The sequence below is a fragment of the Dermacentor variabilis genome, chromosome 4 (genome assembly GCF_050947875.1).
Source record: "Dermacentor variabilis isolate Ectoservices chromosome 4, ASM5094787v1, whole genome shotgun sequence".
Taxonomy (NCBI): domain Eukaryota; kingdom Metazoa; phylum Arthropoda; class Arachnida; order Ixodida; family Ixodidae; genus Dermacentor; species Dermacentor variabilis.
In genome coordinates this window covers 161,803,713-161,825,826 of record NC_134571.1, presented here as the reverse complement: position 1 = coordinate 161,825,826, position 22,114 = coordinate 161,803,713, and the positions used below count along the sequence as shown (strand labels likewise).

The 22,114-nt window shown below is 41.9% G+C and overlaps 1 protein-coding gene across 3 annotated transcripts in view; it reads left to right on the top strand.

Moving 5' to 3' along the window:
- Positions 1-1,306: 1,306 nt before the first annotated feature.
- The window catches only part of LOC142579910 (bridge-like lipid transfer protein family member 3A), a 103,758-nt gene continuing 82,950 nt past the window's right edge, over positions 1,307-22,114 (top strand). For 2 of the 3 annotated variants that reach the window (XM_075690582.1, XM_075690583.1), the window contains exons 1-4: positions 1,308-1,904; positions 16,643-16,805; positions 20,773-20,811; positions 22,027-22,103. In XM_075690582.1, the coding sequence (XP_075546697.1) occupies positions 1,861-1,904; positions 16,643-16,805; positions 20,773-20,811; positions 22,027-22,103 (323 nt within the window). In that variant the 5' untranslated portion in view covers positions 1,308-1,860. Of the gene's footprint in view, positions 1,905-16,642; positions 16,806-20,772; positions 20,812-22,026; positions 22,104-22,114 lie in introns of all 3 variants that reach the window. The other variant, XM_075690584.1, reaches the window with a different exon arrangement.

Below are 22,114 nucleotides of genomic sequence, written 5' to 3'. Positions count from 1 at the left end.
ACGCTTGTACTTCTGGTACGGTGCTCTAAGTTTACGCTGATGCGACATGTCGGCACGACGTAGCACAACTCCTGCTGGCCAGCAGAAACAGCGTCGTAGCAGCTACCAGGCGTCTCACAACGTAATCTGAAGCGTGATGAGCGCCGGAAGTGGGCTTACAGGCGCGGCCTTGATTATGCTGGAGACGAGACCGACGGCAAACCGTCGGCATTAGTGAAATATTAGATAACCCTAGCTTGACGTTTGCTAGCTGGAGCACCTTTCTTTTATATTTTTCTTTTAGCTCCTAAATAATTTATGTCCATCCACAGAGCAGTACAAGCACATATGTGCACAGCTAAGCAGGAAAGACAGTATACTCATGCCAGCAGTGGAAGGCGGAGCGCTGCCCTTTCTTTACCACCGAGCTGATTCTATGGAGCCTTGCTGTGGCCTTGATGATAGAATTTGTTTCATAACTCTTGCAGCTAAACGCACGCCGCATCTCACGAGACTACCCCCCTCCCCCTCCGACGACGGGGAAGCAAGGCGGCACCGACAGCGTCAATGCGCCTCTAGCGTCCGTATAATTGATATCGCAGTAAGAGGAACTGGGCACGAATTCAGAAAGTTTCTACTACGTAAGAAATTTTCCTGTTCGGCCGGAGATTACAGCGCGACGCGGGCGTTGAGAACGGCGCCCCCATGACGCGTGAATTTTCGCGTTCGAAATTGCCGCCACACTAATCTGAATGGGCATTAGCAGGCTTCAGGCTATTGTAGTCCGACCTCTGACAGCCTTGTTAGCATAATTGAGTGGATCTCCAAACAAACACGTTGCCGTTATCGATAGAATATTATGCTTTTGACGGCGCGCTACTGAAGTTTTGGGGCAGCCTCCCTGTCAGTACTTTCCGAGTACCCAGGGAAATATGTCGCTAACGACTATTTCTTTGCTTGGTAATCTTCATTGTTAAAAACCATCGAATCGTAACCAGTGTATCGTCCGTACGTGCACTTGAACTCTCGACTTGAACGATCCACTGGTGTTTTCATTAGAGTACACTCTGACATTTTGATAAAGAATGAAATGCGTGACGCTGATTCATCCACTGTTAATAGGGTGCCTCGATGTCCGCCCTCGCCCGCCGGCGGGCGAGGAGTACATCGAGGCACCCTACACTTTTATCGTACTAAGGCGCCATCGTATCATTGCGTAGAGAACCACTATCTGCTACCTACATTGGTGTGGGCTTCAATGAATTGGAAAAACGTTAACAGATGGCGCAAGGGTCGTCTCTGGTGACTCGCTTCCGCGAAAAGCACTCACTTCCGCTGCTGCTGACCGGCTTTGACAGAGTGCTTGTTTATTCTCGACGGCTACAGCGATTTCTCATCCATCCATTGCGAAGCGGGAAGCAAACAGCTGTGGCTATCCTTCTATAGTGCTTGCAGCAGCGCGCACTCGGCGAGCCTGACGCCAACATGGCCCTGCGGGGTGCTGCTGCCCGTCGAAAAACTACGGGCGCTTCGACGTTGCGCGAGGTGGCCCGTCGTCGTCGCGGCAGCGGTCTCACCGCGGCGCACTGACCCAGCCGTCAGCACCATCATCAGCTGAGTGCGCCCTGCCCACCGCGGGCGTCAACCGGACTCGGCGATGCCATCCTGCATCAGCGCTGCGCCCGTAGGCGAAACCAACGACGGGATTGCTGTGTTGACGACCGGTGTCTCGCCGCCCGTCGCGGTCGCGCTCGGCTACCGTCAGCTGCGGCTATGAAAGGCAACGCAGGACGCCGCTGTCGCTGTATATAGGCTCGTGAGAGGAAAAAGGGGAAAAAATTGCCACGGGGCGCGTTTGTTCGTCCCCTCACTGCCAAGAGGATGGTGTCCATAATCAAGAATCAGATTCTCAAGCACCTTTCCAAGTGAGTACGCAAAAACTTCTCAAGCTCTCTTGCGATGCTGATCGCTCGGAGCTGCTCAGTCGAGCCTGAGATGATGCTGCTTCTGTGCGCGCATTCGGCGAGCACTTCCGTGCGAAAGTGAGCGACGCTGATGCATTTAGTCTCGCTTCGTGACGCCGCGGCGCGCGTCAGAAAACCCGATCCGGATCACAGTTGCGAAGGATTGTCAAGCGCTCCGGATTGTTTCATAATGTGTGCTTTCCCTTATTGTATCTTTTTTGCAAAACGTAGCAGCAATGCGAGCCGGTATCACGCCTTTAAGAAGTTACAGGTGTTGCCGACATAAAAAAAAGAAATGTTAGGAACTGTTGATTCGTCGACACTCAAAGCGTGTTGCACAGTACCTGCATGTATGTGCTATTATTTGCTCCCGCCTTACGTCATAACGAGCCCTATGGGACCTGGCGTTTTGGTGTCGCGCCTACGCAGCTGGTGGCAGCAGCAGAACGCAAATCTGCGTGGCGGTGGTTATGCGCTTGCTATTGTTCGCTTGCCACCACGCAGACACCCACAAGGGGACCAGCTGCTTAACAAGTAACGCAGCGGGTTTGTCTGTGGGGCAACACATTGTTCCTTTGCACTTGAATCGTGTATAATCGATGACGACGGGCACGTTTTCAGTGCGCCGTTTACAACTCAACTTCGCGGTGCTTCCTTCGCACACGTGTGCTGTCCGGCGTCGTGCTTGGACGAGGCCACACAGTTATTGCACCTTTTCCGTCGACTGCGCTGACACGCTTCATGGGTTTTGAAGGAAACTGGGTCACCGCTTTCAAGACAGTTCTGGAAACAGAAGGGAAACCGATAACCGGGGCTCAGCGGCACGTTTATTCCAGACAGCCTGGTTACATGCCTGCTCGTTAGCTGCAGCTGCTGCTGTTTAAATGCTACCGAACATAGGTTGACATCTGGAAGAGCATATATAGTATAACTTGCTTCTGGTGCAAGGGAACATCTGCATCAATTAACAAGTTAAAATGGTGCAAGGTGCTTTGCTCACACCCCTCCTTGGCAGTTGTTCGGGCTGTTATTTTCCTCATTTATGCAGTGAAGGATCAGCTTGTGCTCTTGCTCAGCTTTTGTTTGCAGTTCAGTTTTCACAAATATATTCATTCAACTTATGGGGAAAGAATGCAGAAATGAGTCCTTGTAGATACGTAATTTTCTTATAACAAATGCACTTCTTTATGTCCAGCCTTCCGTGCCTTCTCATCATGTTGATCCCTGAGCAGTGTGATTCTTATCTTAATAAACATTAGATATTTGTTTACACTAGATCTTTCAAATGTTAACTTCCAGCATAGCGTTCTGGGCAGGGCGCACGAGCCACTTTATCATTAAATTTTGCTCCTGCCTTGATATTTCCTACAAAGCTTCACATTCTGTATGTTTACAAAACCCAACAAAAGGGAGTAGGAAACAGTTTGATTTTGTACACCAGGACAATCAGCACAGGAATGATGTTATGCACCGATCCCTGGCATAACAGCATGTTGTCTCAAGATTTGGACTCCTTCGGTTCCTTGCACTATCTTGCATGAGACAAATAGGAGCTAGATTTCGAAGGCTGGGCTAATCTCAAACTGATGGGAACTGTTTGTCACTTTCTAGTAGGAGATGTGCAGTAAGCTGGTACTTTTCCTCAGTGTCCTCTAAAAAGGATTTATTTACATTAATTTCACAAAAACTGCGGCAAGGTGGGACCCCTCTGGCCATTTATTTCAGAATTAGCTTTATTTGATAGTGACTGTATCACTGCTTTTTATTGTTAAAAGGGATAGACTTCAAAGAAGATGTATCCCCTGTATGCTTTTTACATCTGCACATTTGTTATAACCTGGGCTTTCTAGACCCGTAAACAGATGTACATAGCAGGTGCTTACACATTCCCGATGCTCTCACGCAAGTGCTCAAGCATTGTCCAAACAGTCCATTGCAGGTTATGGTGGCATCCGGCAAAGTTTCATTCAAAAGGCAAGCAGCCACTTGAGAATTGGCACTCACCTGCTCAAGCTTTGAAGAGAGAGAGAGGAATTCTTTATCTTGCTCCTTAATAAACCATTCCCTAATTCCCCATGTTTATCCCTGTTATCAACTAAACACTCCTCACAGCAGGTCGAATATGTTAAGAGTGCCAGACAATGCTGTAATCCTTTCTAGTGCTGCTTATCTTCTATAAAACAAGAAATTATGTGTAAAATGTGCTCACTTTGGTCTAAGATAAGCAAAAAATATCTCAACTTCAACATGCAGTGGCAAGCCTGACTGCCTGAAGTACTTCTACACAGGTGATTCTACAAGTGTGGTAATAACTGCAGGTTTAGTTCTTGAGAGCAAGAAACCAGTTGGAACAATAAAATAATACCTTATTCTTTTTACTTGCTACTAAAGAGGATAAAATGCAATGTGTTACACTTGTACCATTATGCGAAACTATGTAGAAATAACATGAACGGCTTACTGGTTTGATCTTTTTCTTGTGTGGCCATAGCTTAGTTGACATCATTGAGCAAAGCACTGAATTTAGCTAGCCAAAATTTTTTTTTATCATTGCAGTCACGTACACATTTTATAGAACATTCACATATAGAACATTTCATAAACATTGAGAGCGGTCACACTTGATGGTTCCCATTCTGTCATCATTCATTAGTTGTAAAGGGTGTGTTTACGTACTTGAGAGGGAGGGGGGTGGGGGTCAGTTGTGAATCCACTGACTTGTTTTTTGTTGGTGCACACACATTGGCTGGAGCAGTGGAACAAGGGTAGGGCAAAAGAAGCTCTTAATGGTCACAGGTGGGCCGATGCAATGGCATGAATAAGAGAGTCTGTAGTACAGAAGTCCTACTTGCCTGTAACAACGGCATGTGCCTAAATGCTTCAGGCAATCTGTGAACGTTTTCACTCACCAAGATGCTGCATCAAAAGCAACAGTGCTGATTGATATAATAGTATTTAAAATGTGTCACATACCATCTTAAAGCACCTATAATGTAACTTATGCAGCAAGCTTGAATAGCTTTAGACTTGAAAGGCAGACGGCTGGGTGCTCGCTCTTGGTGTCAGTGTGTCATAATGGGGCGGGTTCACTTCTCCTATGGTTTCTCAGAGGTGTTTTTACATCAGGCACATTTTTCATGAAGTTGGATAGGTGCTACCGCATGAAATAGCTGATATTCTCAAATATGATTCTCCTGTAGCGAGTTCTCAAATGGTGTCCACATTCCGCAAGCTTGACAAAACTCACGGAAGAATTGCATGTTCCTAATCCTTTCTGCAACTGTACGTTTTTAATGATTCTCAAGATGCAAGTAATGTGGCAAGACTAAATTTTTAAGGGGCAGAATTAATCACCTGAAGGGGATAAATAGCAGTGCAGAGCTTTGATTTGGCATTTCTTTCTTTATGTGTATCCACCGCTTTCGATTGAAGAAAATTTTTGCAGTGTTGTCACTTGATATTTGGGTTTTCAAGAAACTATGGGCCAGCCGAGTTATGTGTAATTGCGCTAATGCACAAGCAATGTCCTGTATGAACACATTCGAGTGGGAAGAATGACCTTATGTGTTTGCACAAGCCAACAGCGATGCTAGCATGTTTTCTTGATGTCAATCTTTGCAGCTTGGCTAAAGGCAGTAATCATTCGGTCAAACTTCGCTGAGTGTTTGAGTACTTGAGTTTGCTCTGGCTGGCTTTCTGAAATGTGCCTGCATTATGCAAAGGGTCATACTGAAAATGGTGGTCTGTAATAAATTGCATGCACAACTTCCGTGAAGATAGGGGCTGGCAGCATACTGAAAAGCGTTTTGTTGATGCGAATATTGTTACATTTATGTTATAGGGCTGGCCTTGTGCAAGGTGCTTATCATTCATGAGAGCACAGGAATGATCCTTTGCTTGAATTTGAATTTTGTTGAACTAATACAAGTGATGCTATGCTAAGAGTATCACGCGAATTCAGAAAACATTCCCGTGCTTTACATTTTCTGTATAGGAAACTTGACTATCGCAGCGGTGAAGGCAGAAAGAAAGAACACCAAAAGTACACAATTAACACATGAACAGGTGGAAGTTTAAATGCACTTGAAGTAAAGAAGAAGCAAGCAAACTGAAAAAATTGACCAGACGACCTGGAAAAATATAAGAGGATATTCAATACAGAAATTGAATCTCTGTAGAGGCATGAAAAAAAAAATAGCATAAAAGTCAATAAAGAATTGTCCATGAAGCTCAGCATACGAGGAGGGACTATAAACTAACAGAATTGCTTCTTTTTTAAAATTTGCATATTCCTTCAAATGTTCCCATTCACTTTCATAGTACTCTCCCTAAAATCCAGTGGACTTGTCCTTCTGCTTTATCCATTGCTCAATACTGTTAAGTGACTACTGCAAACTGATGCCTCTTGGTGCTTCCGTCGTATTCTTCGTTGCCTCTTGCACGTCTTGAAAATGATACCCATGAAGGTCTCATTTAACTTCTGAATATCGCAAGGAACAAGATGTGGTGATACTACAGTGAGAATTGGGTATCATTTTCATCTCGTTTTTGTCAGGAGTGCTCTGTTGTAGGCAGCAGCATTGTCATGGTGAACAAGCCACTCGCCTGAGCTCCGCAGAACGGGGTGCTTTGCTCCAACTGTGCCACACAGCAGCTGGGGGGCACTTCAGCGTAAAAATGCAGGTTGACTGTCTAATCTCACAATACAAGTATAAAATCAACAAACTCTTCGATGTAAAAAGAATGTCTTGTAAAGGAACAGAACTTGACACACGTGCCTAGTTCTTTTGTGTCCGTCATTGCGAAACTGACTCATACACCGACAGGGGATGAAAAAGCAACAATGCAGCAAGCAGACGAAACTTTGCACATGGAAGTTGCTTCGCTAGCTGATGGAGACAATAGTGTAGTACAGTTGAAACTTGATTTAACAAAGTGATGACCACACTCGAGTTATCTTCTTGAATCTGGAAGTTCGGAAAATCGAGTAAGAGATATTTCGGTCCTTCGAGATCTGTAATTGTAACGTAGCAACACCTAAAAGGTACCGCGGCATTATATGTGCCGCTAGCCCGCGCCTGCACATGTAAAAAGTTCGCGAGGGCGGCCCAATATACCGCCGCCCTTAGTGCCATCTAGTACCTAGAAGATAAGAATGCTAGCGACTGCTGAGTTCGTGGTTCCATGCATGGGTGCAATGTGCAGCCTCGTCAAAATAAAGCTACGGCTGTTCTTAGAGTACCGTGATGTTTTAACGCAATAGCGTTAGAGCACACGCCCAAAGAAAATCCCAGCTGCGTCAAAATCAGCAAGAAATCAGTTTTTTTACTCGTTAATTCCCAGAAAAACTTCGTTAAATCAGGTTAAATGCAAGCTAGATTCGTTAATTTGGGTTGCTGGCAACATTGAACCTTATGGGTACTTGCCGGGGAATGGAAATTTCTTTGTTAGATCAGGAATTTCATAAAATCGAGTTTCGTTAGATCGAATTTTAACTGTATGTGTGTCCTGTGGCACTTGTTTGTATTAGCTGCCCTTCTGGCTCAATTACAACAATATTGTTACTTTGTGAATTGTTAAAAAAACTAACAATTTTTGTAGCTTTGGGCTCCATGCCATACACGGTTAACACTGCTGTGCATATAATCAAACTTTTATGGAAAAACAAGAGACATGCAGGTCGAAAGTACAGCTGGGTTGTCAAGTCTACGTGAATACAATAAGAACTACAACTGGGAAAACAATGGCAGGGCTTGTTGCTGGAGAGAAAAGCAGTAGCTACAGAAACAAGACCGTTGGTATAAGTATAGAAAGTGCAAGTTAACAACTGTTGCAAAAGTGTAGAAGACAGGTGTTCTAGAATGCCAGCCGGTAGCTTATTCTGCTGTTTTTCCGATAAAGCCTTTCTCAGATTTTTAAGGTTTTTTTTTTTTAAGATTAACATTTCTGATTAAGGTTCTGATTTTATTGACGGATTAAATGCGTATGTCTTTAAACACTCATAGTGAGGTCAGTGTTGTAGAGAAAGCAGATTTTAATTTTTTTGTTTATGTAATGAACAACAGTTATGAAAGTTCCGTACAGATCTAAGTGTACTTCTTTGAATATTCATAACCCGGGCAATATTTTATTTGGTTCAATTGTCCCATTTTGCGGATAAATATTGAATAATTGGACAAAGAAAATTTTGCCTGCCAATTATGTAACACCTTGCAATAACTATAGTATGATTGGTTTATAGTTCTGTACTAGACTGCGAGTAGTTGTAGTATAAGAATATGTAGTTTTCTGTTGTAGACAGAGCGGTGCCCGTTGTTATATAGCGGTTCATATGATTTAGGTGTTCACACGGAAATATATTCTTTTAATAGAATGCAATAGAATGAAGTATATGAATCATACAAGGCAGAGTGCAGAAGGGGCTTGCAAGCTTAATTACTCATATGCCATTATGTTGAGGTGCCTAAATGTTAGCATTATCTGCATAACAGTTGAGAGGTTGATATGTCCTGAATGAATATTTTATGAATAGTAGCTTTGGCACTCTTGATGTCGGTACAGTTATGGCAGGAAAATCAACCACACAATGCAGGCCGAGAATCGAATCTTGTGTGCTGACAAATTAAGCTTTTTTGTTTAATGTCTTCTGGCCAAGGGAAAAAGCTTGATGTCTGTGATGGATGATAGGAAAGCTGAATGCAATGCCCTCAACAGCTGTTGCTGTACGAAAAAACGCATAAAATGAAAAAAAAAAGTTTCATTCTGTCTGCAGTAACTTTTTGAGCATGTGGGCTGTTGTTTTCAGTGACTGCGCAGACCTTTTTGACGCATGTGGTGGGAACTTCATTGCCTGCCTGTCCAGAATACTTCTAATTGCATTTCTAATTGCATTTCCATGTGACTCGTTTGTGCAGACATGCATTTTTTACGTGTGCCCAATCATTACCTGGCTTTTGCAGGTGTTTAAATGAAATGAGCATGGTTTTTTATGCCTGCCTATTTTGTACATACCACTTTTAATGCATGTCTGGGTAAAACTGGGTTTACAAAACGTAGCTGGCTGATCCCCGAAGGAATGGCGGGTGGGATGTCACTTTTGTATTGAGCTCTGTAGCCTTGACTCTCTTCTAACTTGCGAAATTTAGTAACTTTAGCGCATAAGTTCAGACTCTAGGGAGCTTTGCTGGTAAACAATAAAAAGTTTGATTTGTAGGCTCAGTACAAAAGATTGATACAAAGAACCTTGAAATACCTGCAACCCCAAGTACAAACGAAAGACTATTCTTTACTGCTGAATCACAATCGTAAAACCAAGTAATTATTTTCCACAGATGATGTTAAAAAACTTGCTTTTCTTTTATTGCTTTTGGGAATCTGACTGTCTGTTAGTAATTCATTTAAATTTCTCAAATTTTTGAACACCTCTGATCTTATGAGCACTGATGTTTCTGCTCCAGTAACTGTTGATGATATTAGTATTTCTGAGGACATCTATGTTTAAGTTACTCATGGGTGAAAAAGGGGAGCATGTGACTGTGTTCTTTGTTGTAATGATTCATGGAAGCTAATTAGGCATTGGTATTATATATAGATTATTTATTGGTCTTCATAACATTTTATTCAATGAGTAAGCATTGCTTAAAGCTTTTATCATAATTCACTGCATATTTTGTTGCTCTTCATTTATTCTCAGGCACATCTGGACCTTTATTTATGCATATTGAGCATTCATTTAACAACCTAGCCTGTGCTCTTATCAGAATCAGTTTCTTCATGCGAGTAATGAGTTAAGAATGACAAGAGGTGTGCATACAGAAGAAAGTCCCAGAGTTACAAACAAAATTGGGACCTCCTGAACATGATGACAGTAATTTTTTAAGCATAACAATTACAATATATGAAACTTGCAACTGTAAAATCCTGAAAAATGTCAGGACATACAAATGATAAAAATACAAAGTGAAGCTGTGAATACATTAAAAAAGTGAAGAACTACAGAGGTACATTTTTTAAAAACAAAAGAACAAGATAGGAAAAATGCAGGAAAAAATGATAGACATGACAGTGTAAGTGATTGCACAAAAATGGATATTAAAATGGTGAAGAAGGTTAAATTAATCTTAAGTATCTAATGTAAAACTTTTTAGTTCTGTTTGAAAACTGTGAGCTTTCGGCAAGTTTAGGGAAAATAGTAATGTGTTCCAGCCAGGGGCGCAGCCAGGGGGGTGGTCTTATGGGGCTTCAGCCCCCTCCCCCTGAATTTTTTCTTGCTGTCATGCGCCGCTGACCGAAACAACTCCCGGCGCCGGAAATCATGCTCAATTTTGTCTAGAATGCCCTTTCACACTCGAAAAGTCATTTTGGCGCAAACATGGTGAAATCGGGCTGGATTTCGCGGCAACACCCATGCACCAGGAGTCACATATCGTAACGCAAGGCACCCCATTTGAGCACAAAGTTTCAAGGGCATTTTGATGGCAAGCGGGCTTGTCTTGGCATCTCGCAGAGGCCGTGGAATCTGTAGAGCGCTTGGATTTCAACTGTGAAACTTTATGGGTATAAAGTTCTCATAACCTTTTGATGCAACAGGTGCACTGAAATTTCCAAAGTCGTGCTTTAGATTTTCAATTCCTGAACTTTGTGAGTTTAATGCTGTTATAAACATTTGACGCCATAGGTGCATTGACTTTCCTGAAGTCGTACATTGGACCATACAAAGAGACAAGCCAATTCAACACACTATCAGACAAGTTGGCAAAGCACGCAGCAAGGTCCGATGAAACGAAGCGTTGTGGTGGTTCATTTGTGCCGTCATGTCACAGAAAAGAATGTCAAAAATTTTTTTCACCTGCACCAAAGCATCCATGTCAAGACACTAAAGCCAGCAAAGATTATTAAAGTTCTTATTTATTTTTCTACTTGGACTTTTATTACCGAGGACACATTGAGCCTCCTTTTTCTTTTCTTTTTTGTTCTCGCTATCCGCAGGCTGCTGATCCAGCCAGAGCGCATGCGTTTTTCTCGTGCTGCATCGACCGCTGCATGGCGCACTTCGACGTGTGTTCATTTTTCTCTAGCCGACTGGATTTTCACTTGGCAGAGTTTTGGATGCTTTCTGGTTAGCAGACGAGAAAACAAAACAACCCATAGTCTCTTATCCCCAGCACTGCGGAGACTCGACGGTTTGCAATGTGTTCGCTTACCTCTCCGGAAAATTTTGTCTCACCAATAGGATACCAAGCAGTGTGCGTATGGTTCACTGTGGACCAAGCATCTCACATTTTCTTCGATATTCCTTCGGTAGCCACACTAGGTGCCCAAAGTAGGCATTCGATTCGCTCCACAAAGAAAAAAGACATTGTTGCGGCACAGCAAATTGTCACATAGTGAAAGTTCGATTTTGTTACTTCTTTAGCGGAAAGTAATGGGCCACGGGACGCTTCGGTTGCCGGATATTCCTATTATGTTATTGCGATAGCAGCTATATGGAGACTCCAGGCGCATTCCTGCTATTGCTGTTGTCCTCATGTTTCGTATAAATAAAGTCCAAGGGTGATAACATCATTACCGTGCGATGCATGCTGTATGTGCGAGTGAAAGCGTATGGGAAGGGGGGGCTGGAATGGGTGAGCCGGTGGTGGCTCAGTCTTGTGTGCGCAAAGGAGAAAAGCTTTGAGGAAGTTTGTCGCCTTTCGTTGCGCGCGATACATCGGGGAGTGGAGGGATGGTGGGGGCTGTGATCTGTGAATGTGTGGTTGCGCAACATGTTTATTTGCCTTGTTTGATGCATCATATATAGTGAATTTTTCTTAGATACGTAGATTTATTGGAGACGTATACGTATATTTAAATATCTTGTTGTGAGGTTTTGTGTATACATGCAGAGAGCTTTGTTTCCAGTGACACTTTCTTGCCCTTTATCAAGCTGTATCTTCACATTTGTATATTCCATTGTATCATCGCATTTCGAATGTACGAAAGCGAGTCAAATGAAAGTGAGCCAACCCACCCTGCGCAATAATGGTTCGGTTCATAATCTGCAAGGCATGCACATAGCACATAGGCATCTCATTTACAGAAGTGACATGCAGGTGGGGGGATAAATGTTCTTTAATGCTCTCATACACTGGGTTGAACATGGTTGCGTGACATAATGGACACACCAAAAATTGAACAGCATGGTGTGGTGAGGTTTTTGACAGATGAAGATGTTTCCCAAAAAGAAATTAGTTGCCGTATGGCCGCCTTGTGCTTTGAACATTGCATTTCATTGGCCACTGTGAAGCGTTGGAGCAAACGGTTCAAAGAAGGATGTGAAAGTTGCAAGGACGATCCATGGCCGGGCCAAAGCCACCGTGCAACCACCCCAACACAATTGCGAAGGCTGATTAGACAAGACCTGAGGATAAGCATCGATGAATTGGCAGGGTGTGTGGACATCAGTCACAGTTCGGGTCACCATAATTCATGAACATCTTGGTTATTGGCTCTACGTGCGCAATGGGGATGCCCAAGATTTTGAACCATCGCCAGAAGATGGAGAAGTTCGGCACTACCTTGACTCATCTAATCCGGTATCACAATGAGGGTGACAACTTCTTGTCTACAGTTGTGACCGGGGACAAATCATGTTGCCACTACTATGAGCCTGGAACACTACGGCAAAGCTTACAGTAGAAACATCCGAATACACCACCCCAAAAAAAAGCAAAGGCCATCATTTCTGCCGAGAAAGTGTTAACTTCTTTTTCGATCGTCAAGGGCCCTTACTAAGTGAATTTGCTAAAGCTGGAGAGACTATCAATAATTTCCGATATTGTAAAATATTGGATCGCTGCGTGTCGCAGTCAAGAACAAACGACGGGGAAAATTGAGCAATGGGATCATCTTGCTCCACGACATTGCCGGTCCCCACGTCACTGATGTGGTTAATGCAAAACTGGCGAAGTTCAAGGAGGAAACGCTGCAAGATCCGCCATACAGCCCAGACCTGTTGATTTGCGACTTCCACATTTGGGAGCATTTGGAAAAACTGCTCAAGGGAACCAGATTCGTGTTGGACGATGACGTAGAGTCAGTTAGATTTTTGAAGCCGCAACCCAAGGAGTTTTATGAGATGGGAATTACGCGACTCGGTAGTCAGTGGTACAAATGTCTAAATGCTCATGGAGACTACTTTTAAATAAAGTACCCCATTTGTCATATATTCGCATTGGGTCATTTTCATTTGACTCGCCCTCGTATATTTTGCAGAACTCCTGCTTTTTCCATGTGCTTTCTGTTGCAACTATAATTTCGTAGCAATTACTCGCAATACACGAACGGTGACAGCTGCTCCTGTGCCATACATTCTAACAAAGGACAGCGTCATTGAGATTTTTCCCTGGTCATTGCATTTGTACAAAAATGTAAACAAGGTTCTTGAATGACAGAGAGAGAGAGAGAGAGAGAGAGATGCAAATGAGAGAAAGGCCGAGAGGCTAACAAATTTTCATTAAAAAGTTTGTCCTCAACTTGTACATTTCATGGCCTTTACATTTTTCATATCAGCGGCATGCACTGTTCTGCTGGTTTCAAACTGATATAGTTACTAAAGTTAGTGTGACATTTGCTTCACTTATCAAATATACAGAAAACATGGAAGCATTGATATCAGTTCTTTCGGGCGCAGTTTTGAGACGTACGAGTATAGTCTTTTATGAAAAAATATACTTAACTTGCCTTGAATTTGTTTGCAGCATCTTTGGCAATGGCAACGCAGTTATTATTGATCTTTAATGTATTTGATCTCTCGGCTATTTCTGTAAGGAGGAGGCCGAGCTGCAAAGTGAGCCCCCCCCTCCCCCCCCCCCCCCCGACCGAAGTTTCTGGCTACGCCACTGGCTCCAGTGTGATAAGGCTGAAAAATGTTCCGGCAGTTGGCCGTAGTTGATGTGAACATTGGGTAAAATAAAGTTCATAGTCTCTGTATTAAGAAGCGATGTCTTTGCATTATGATTACTGGAAAATTACCATTTAAAATTCTAAATAGAAAAATGGCAATGCTATATCTAACACAATTGGTTATGCTGAAAGCGGTATTTTCTCGTAATAACTTAGTCACACTAATGTTATGTGAAGAAAATGCTATTATACAAATCACTTGATCTTGAATGGCTTGCAGCGACAATAGATGACTGAGATAAGTCTCCCCATGACTCACTGTTGTAGTCAATGTGAGAATGAACAAAAGCTTAATAGAGCAATATGAAAGTAGAAAGCGAGAAGCATGAACAATCTTTAATTTGAATGCATACTTCATATGCCATTTTCTTTTTTATTATGTGAAGGTGAAATTTAAGGTGACGATTAAATTCCACACCTAAGTAGGTACTGTGACAAATTGCTGTGATCAATTCACGGTTGATGGAAATGGAGTGAATGTGTTCTAGCTATTGGTGATACGAAGTGAAGATGGCAAACTTGGTCTTGTTATGATTAATTTGCAGCTTAGTTGATTCACATCATGTCGAGATTTTCACGTTCATTCAGCTTATTTGTTAGCCATGTGACTCACTTGTTAGAGTTGAATGTGGTCCTATTGTCACCATACAAAATGTATTTAAATGATGAGAGGCCCTCTTCCTAATACAAATTACGAAGGGGAGTAGGCTTAATATAGACCCCTGTGGTATACCTGCATATTGAATATATTTGCAAGCAAGCAGTGTAAGCATGCTATGAGGTCAAACTGTGTATATATATATATATATATATATATATATATATATATATATATATATATATATATATATATATATATACACCGTCTGTATGTTGTCTGCATATATACTGTCTGTATATTGTCTCTTAGCCATTCATTGTATTTAAGGAATAATTAACTGCAACTGTAAACTGAAGCTTGATACATGTTGGCTCTAAATTTACACTTTGTTTCTAAACATAGCTCAAGTTAGTTGCATAATTGAAAACTACTATTCAGAAATTATTTGAGAGGTGTGTTGCATTTGTGGCCTTGATTATATTCACTCAGCTTCAAAAATTATTATTAGCCCACTCATACCTGTTACTATCAATGTATGTCAACATTGATGTTTAAATTTTTAGCATGCTGTCAACAGACTTGTATTAGTAAAAAATTAAGTTTTCATTGGTTGCCACTTCAATTTCTTTAACTTTTACTGATGTTAGAAGGACTGTCATCTTTTCTTAGAATTTACATAATTTTATAGCAGTTTTCTCTTGCCTTTTTGCAAAAGAGTTTAACTTTTGTATCTCGGAAACTTTGTGATATCTTGAATCAAGATTAGTATGTTTATCATACAGCTTGTTCATTTTATTATGGGAAACTTATGGTGTTTTTTCTGGAATCAGCTGTTCCCTGCTTGTGGAAAAATTGTCTTATCGTGTAGTCTCAATAAACATTGACTTATCGTCCCCCAAAATGCCTTGGGATGCATTGCTTAGCATCAAAATATTGCTAAGAAAATTATATTTTTAGCATTTCCTGTGTCAAATAGTGTAGTTATTAGGAAATAATGGGAAAATTATTGAAATCAAAAATAACCTTTTAACAAAAGCACTCAAACCTCATCATAAAAAGTACCTATGTAGCTTCAGCTTGGAAGGCTACAACGGAACTTTGGGAGTGCAATGTTTAGGTGATTTAGTGGACAAATATGTCAAGCTTCTTACTATACAACCTAGAAAAATATCTGGCCCCACTTACTATGCAAGCACCTTGAAAGGTGATACGAGGCTATGGGAATAGTGGGGTGTCAAAGGTTCATCCTGTCTTAAAAGTGGCCTGAACTGGTGTAACGTAAAACTACTCCAGTCTGTCTTTATTCCAAATCGACCATTAGCCCTCCATAATTGGTCAAAATGGTTCGGGTCCAGCCGATAAGGTCGGGCGCCACGCCCGAATGGGCTTGTCGACCAGTCATCATGAGGGACAGTGCGGTTTACGAAAAGCTGATGAAATCTGCAAGGCTGCTGTTCAAGTAAGGAAGCACATGTCCAAATGATGTGATGTGTTATGAAAATGGCAGCCCAGCTTGATTTAACCTATCGGAACTCGGTGGAAACTATTTGAAAACTTGCTTGGAGATGTTGTTTGCACGAGTAGTCAGATGTCGAATTGGCCGATTTCTACCCACATGCATTTCACGCGTCAGACATCATAGACATCCAGGTTTCAGCACTTGCAGCAGACCTGTGACAAATATCTAGACAAGGTTGGTGCATATGTGGAACGATTGGCTGTTTGTCATTCTATCTGCAATGCTAAACAGTGGTAAACATTTGAAGTACCTTCTCTCTATTTCGAGATGACAAGCCTTCAGTGCACATTTTGGATACCCTTTAGATAAACAGAAATGTACACTGGGGTCAGGTCAGAAGTTCATTTAACAGGAGTGCTGTGCCTTTTGGAGTGAGATGTCCCCCAAGTATAATGTATCAAAAGAATTCCGCCTAATGAAGTTTCCCTTCGGGGAAGTCCACTGTAGTTGAATGTGCATCTGTGCTGCATCAGCCTGCACTGCTGAGATTTGTGTTGGTATTTCAGAATGGCAGTACTATAACACAGCATCGCCATTGTGGTATCGAGGGATGCTACCATATATGGTGCAATGCAATATTGGAGCATGGTTTTCTTTGTGACCTCACAAGTGACTGTTCTCCCTTCGTGGGGCCAGGTTCACCAAGAACCTGTCGCTGGACAAAATCCAGCTGAGCACACTCCGGGGCCACTGTGAGCTGCGGCACCTGGAGCTGGACGAGCAGGTGCTCACGGAGCTGCTCGAACTCCCCACCTGGCTCTGCCTGACACGCGCCATCTGCAACTATCTCACTCTCAAGGTGTGCCCGCTTTTTCTCGTTTTGCTCTTCGTCGCTGCATTGCTTGTGAGGCAGTTGCAGCAGGCAAGGGTCGCCATAGACTACAACATAGACCGCAAGTTGACATTGGCTGAATTACTGCCAGAATGACGTAATACCTCTCTCCGCCTTGCGGGATTCCGCTGAACTATTATGTCAAAATTTTGCCTATGCTTCTGAGTTGTTGATAAATTCGACTTTGCCTGCCATCTCCTAACTGCCTGGTTAGCTCAGATGGTAGAGCGGCTGCCCCGGAAAGACGGTGGTCGCGGGTTTGAGTCCTGGACCCGGACAAATTTTTCTTCAACTGCGAAGCTTTTCTTTCGAGAAACCCATACGTGTTTCTCGAAAGCTACCTTAGCTACGTTTTGCTACCTACGAAAGCTACCTTAGCGACAAATTTTTCTTCAACTGCGAAGCTTTTCTTTTGAGAAACCCATATGGGTTTCTCGAAAGCTAGCACTTAACTACGTTTGGGTGGATGTCTCATTATCCCTTTATTAATTACTGCCAGAATGGTTTGAACATCTCCCCCCCCCCCCCCCCTTCCATGTTCCAGTTACTTTGGCACCGCAGAAAATCTATTGTGTCCTTGAACTGCATTTGGCCTCCTTAATTATGTATGCGTTACTGCTGCTTAGGCAGAACCTCAGTTTAGCGCATAATCCAAATAAATAAGGGCAGAAAAATTGTTTTGCTGAACATTCACTGAACCACTCTTGTCTCTTGGTGAGGTTGCAAAGTTGCATTTAATTAAAAATGCAACGAAAGTTACAATCTTGCAATTTGCATTATCCTGCATTGTAATTATGTGCTTATTATGAATTTTTTTATTTAGGTCTTCAAATTCTTTAACAGAAATTTCCAATACCTAGAATATTTAAAGAGGTAAGCAACATTCTGCACTACAAGTATTGCACGTATACCACTCACTGATTTACAGCTTCAACATCCTAATATTACAGGAGGACTAACTGTTGGACTAGTTAATCTGACATGTTGACTGGAAAACTGAGCTAAAAAAAAATTATGCAACGACAAGTGAAACAGATAAGGACAAGTGCTTCTCCTCATCTGTATATATATATATATATATACTATACACTGTTATAAAACATGACACTAATCTATAAATAGGACTTACAAAACTGGATTGATTTTATATATACTGGCAGCAATTTTGTAAAATTTGTCATCTTTAGATGCTCTGGTAGATACAGTTAGCAAAATTGCAGCATTTCTTTTTAGCAGACAGAATTGTAAACTTGGGACTTCCATTTTTTTTTACTTAGCTGATTTCTGGCTGTTTAGGCAATAAATTTCAGAACCTAAATCATTTTCTACTTGTAATGGTTTGGTCAGTATAACATAACTTTTTGTTTAAATAGAACAAAATTCACTAAGTTCAGTGCAGCAGTTGTCCATGAAGACCATTTATGAATTGCATGTGCATATGATTAGAGAATGCATTTGAAGGGCTAAATAAAAGAAGTTGGTTCCAAGCAAAAGCTTGCATTAAGGCCTTTTAGTCTTTTACTCATATGTGTGAATAATATTGTAAGGCTAAGGAAATGCCTATTTACATTTTGATGGATCATTTATTATTTCTCCACGTGCCAATTATTTCTGTCCATAAAAAATTTTAATTTCACCCCATGCTTCCATCTTTAGAATTGCGAAAAGCATACAGCTGGGGAATGGATTAAGAACTTAAATTTCTTTAGGAAATTTTCATCACTTTTACAGAATGCAGTCTCCATGTGAGAGTGCTTTACAGGAACTTCATACATGAAACTATGAACTATTTTATGTCTGGCATACATTGAAAGCACTTGTCCAGCCACTTTAAATGAATGCCTGATGTAAAATAAATACAAACAATAAGCCAAAGAGGTGAATGTGCTACATGACAATGACACTGAGAAAAAACACCCAGTCATCTTTCTCCAAACTTGTTTTACTAAAACAATTTACACATACTATATAAACTTGCACCGAAGTTGTTGCTTTAAAGCTGTTGAATTGTGCATTAAAGCTGTTGCTTTAATGCACTATTGTGGCATGCACAATTGTGAAGAACAGTGGCTAAGGAAAATATGTATGCAGTTAAACCTCGATATAATGAACTTCAATATGACGAAGTATTTAAAATAACTTTTCATAACCTCTTTTCCATAGAACAGCATGTATCTGGGACCTAATTATAACGAAGTGTGTGTGCCATTTCACTATAACAACATGTCACTGCCACCGCAAAGTAATACTGAGACAATAAACAGAAGCTTCCACGGACGCCAAATGATTGAATTATAAGCGGCTGCTTTCAAATGCACCTCTCAAATCGCGCGCAGCACGAGAAGAGCGACCGCCGAAGTGGAGCGCATCATGTTCCATATAAAGTCCAAATGCGATAAGATCCTATCGCGCACTGTGTGCTTTAGGTGAAAGTGAAAGTACGCGAGGGTGAGACAAGAAAGAAGGTGTCTTCGCGAGTGCTGCCTTCCCGTGCGAGGAAAGGGAAATAGGGGGAGGGGAGCGCGCTCACAGTAAGGAGATCAAAACCTCGCGAGTGGGCAGGGGTAAGTTGGCCCGCGCCTCAGTTGTGGCTGCAGATGGCTGTAAGCGCGGCTGAGCATATACGCAGCCGCGCACCCTACCTTAGAGGCAATCTGCTGCATATGCAAAGAGTGGGTGTGGCGAGACGGCTTGGCACCATGTAAGCTGTCTTACGGCGCATTTAGTATTGGGGGTAGCGTAATCTCGAAGTTTCGGTGACCCGTTGGAGCGAGAGGGAGACAAAGCATTCGCTCCCCGCCACTGGCGCTTTTCCTGATAGCGTCGTCCCAGTGCGTTAAATGCTATCAGCCATGGAGGCAGAATGCACGTGAAAGCGTGGCTGGATTCGCTTAATTCATACCGCCGAGAAGATGCCATCAACATACGTGGCACGAAGCTGTATCATTCATCACCGACTAACACATTTATCGAAATGAATTGTTTTCTCATTCCAATTTGCTTTTGTCGACTGCCCGATAATTCGGCGAATTCCGTGGCCCCTTTCCGTGTAAGAAAAATCGATCAACGACTGTACTTGTTTGCATGAAATGTTGAATTTTAATAGAACGAAATTTCGATAAAACGAAGCAAATTTCCGATTTTACCGTCTTTGTATATGGAGGTTTAACTGTATTTGTTTCAAAATCACTTTACAAGCAAAGTTATGCTGACATCTGAAAGTGCAAAAATAAAGATGGTAGTTTTAGCACCACATTAAGCTTATAAGTGCATCCATAAGTTTCGTGTTGCTGTGACTGCACAGCATGAAAACATGTCTTGCTAATGGGAATAATATCAGTTTTTTTCCAGCATTGCCAATCTTGAAATGTATGCTGCATTTATCCAAAAATGATATAAATGCACCTTTATTAATAAATTTTTGTGTTGTACTAATGATGTGCTCTAATTGCAACTGGCATGTTGCAGCATAGCTGCCTTGTGTTTCAAGGAGGCTCCAGGACGTTGGCATGCATGTGAGGTGTTATTTCAGTTCAGTTCAGTTTATTATTCTTTAAGTACAATGAATTGGTAAGAGACAATATACAGACGAGGGTCCCAAAGTGAAAGACTGCAATGCGACCTTTGGTTAATAATAACAATGTAGAGATGTATTAAAGAAGAACAAACTAACTAAAAGAAACACACACAATCGCAAAAATACAACATAGAAAAATAACATCAATGAAAACAAATTGAATGTATACAAGCCTATAGTGCAAAAAAAAAAAAAAAACTGTCAATACACACAGTTGACAAATGTCAGACAGGAAACCTGAAGAAATTTGGTCGTGATCCATAGCACGCAGTGGGTTATGTGGATGGTGTGCAGTTTAGCGTACATAGTATAATATTTATATATTTTTTTCCTGGCTCCTTTTTGCATTTATTGCAGATACATTGGACAAAGCTCAAGTATGTCCCCATCCACTTGGTGAGTTGTTTTCTTTTTTCTCATTCTTTCCTTCTCAGCTACTTTTGAAACTTGTAGCATTTCACTTTTGCAATGTTTTTATCAATTCTGAAGTGTTCACAGAACAAAATTTAAGCAAGCTTGTATTTTTCCAGAAAAGATGTCAGTTTTGTTTAGGGAGGCCAAGCAGATGTTTGGGGCCATAGAGGTGAAGAGGTTATGAAGATTTCAAGCCATTTACTTGGCAAGGAATGGGAGCATAAGTGCAGATGTTCAATCCAATCCCGGAGCAGTGGTGTTCATCACTTCTAATGATAATAGTTGAGCCTTAATAAAGATAAAATGGAAAATGTGGTGTGTTTCTTGTGCTCACTGGTGGTGACTATAGGTTCCTTATTTCACTGGGCGGATAGTGCTTAATGGGTGCGTAGCAGAAGGCACTTCATAAGCGGCGCGCTCAGTGACTGGCCGGCAGTTTACAGAAAGAAAACAGCAAGTAATCGCTGCCAAGACAACTCTTTGCCATTGCTGATGTTAATCAGTATGGATGTAGTGAAATGGAGACCGCCCCAACTTCTACTGTTCTTTATTTAACTGTGACAGCAGTTAATAGCTCAAGACGGGGTTTGCTCTTTCTGTTTGTCCTTTCCATCACACTGTTGTCGTCAGTGCTGCAATCATAAGGTCATCGTCGTCTTGTCACCTCATCGTTCTCAGCATCAGCTTCAAAAACAAAACTTTATCCACTTTCTTCACCGCTGGGAATCGAACTTTGACCTCTGCTGCTGTGTGCAGTCGTCAGCTGGATGTGCTGCCCTTTCTACTACCATGTAACATTTGCATTTGGCAGTTTGTGGGGTGGTTTTGAGCACCACTCCAAGATTGGTGGTGTCTGTGCATGTAATTTGGAAGTTGTAGCAGGCAGCATTGTAGTGGACAAAAGGCATTGTTGTGCACATGGCAGAGAATTTGTTTTTTGACAGGGTGGTGGTGTTTGTTCTAAGGACCTGCTGCTGTCACTGCAAATGAGCTTAGAGCTGGAAGAATTGCTCTTTTTGTGTAGTTTTTGGCATTCTAATTGTGCTTCTTGTTCGAAGGTACTGAATTTGGAATATCTTCCTGCACTTGGTGTTGGTTCGAGTTCCCAGATTTTGCAGACAATTTCAAGCTCTGAGACTTTACCGTGCTGAAATGTGAATAACCTGCATAGAATGACCTATGCTACATTGTCTGCAGTGCTTGGACGAAGTGCTCATAGAAGTCGAGACCTGTGAGCAACTAAGGCCCCCTTCGAGCAGCAAGCCCAGTTACAGGTGAGTGGTGC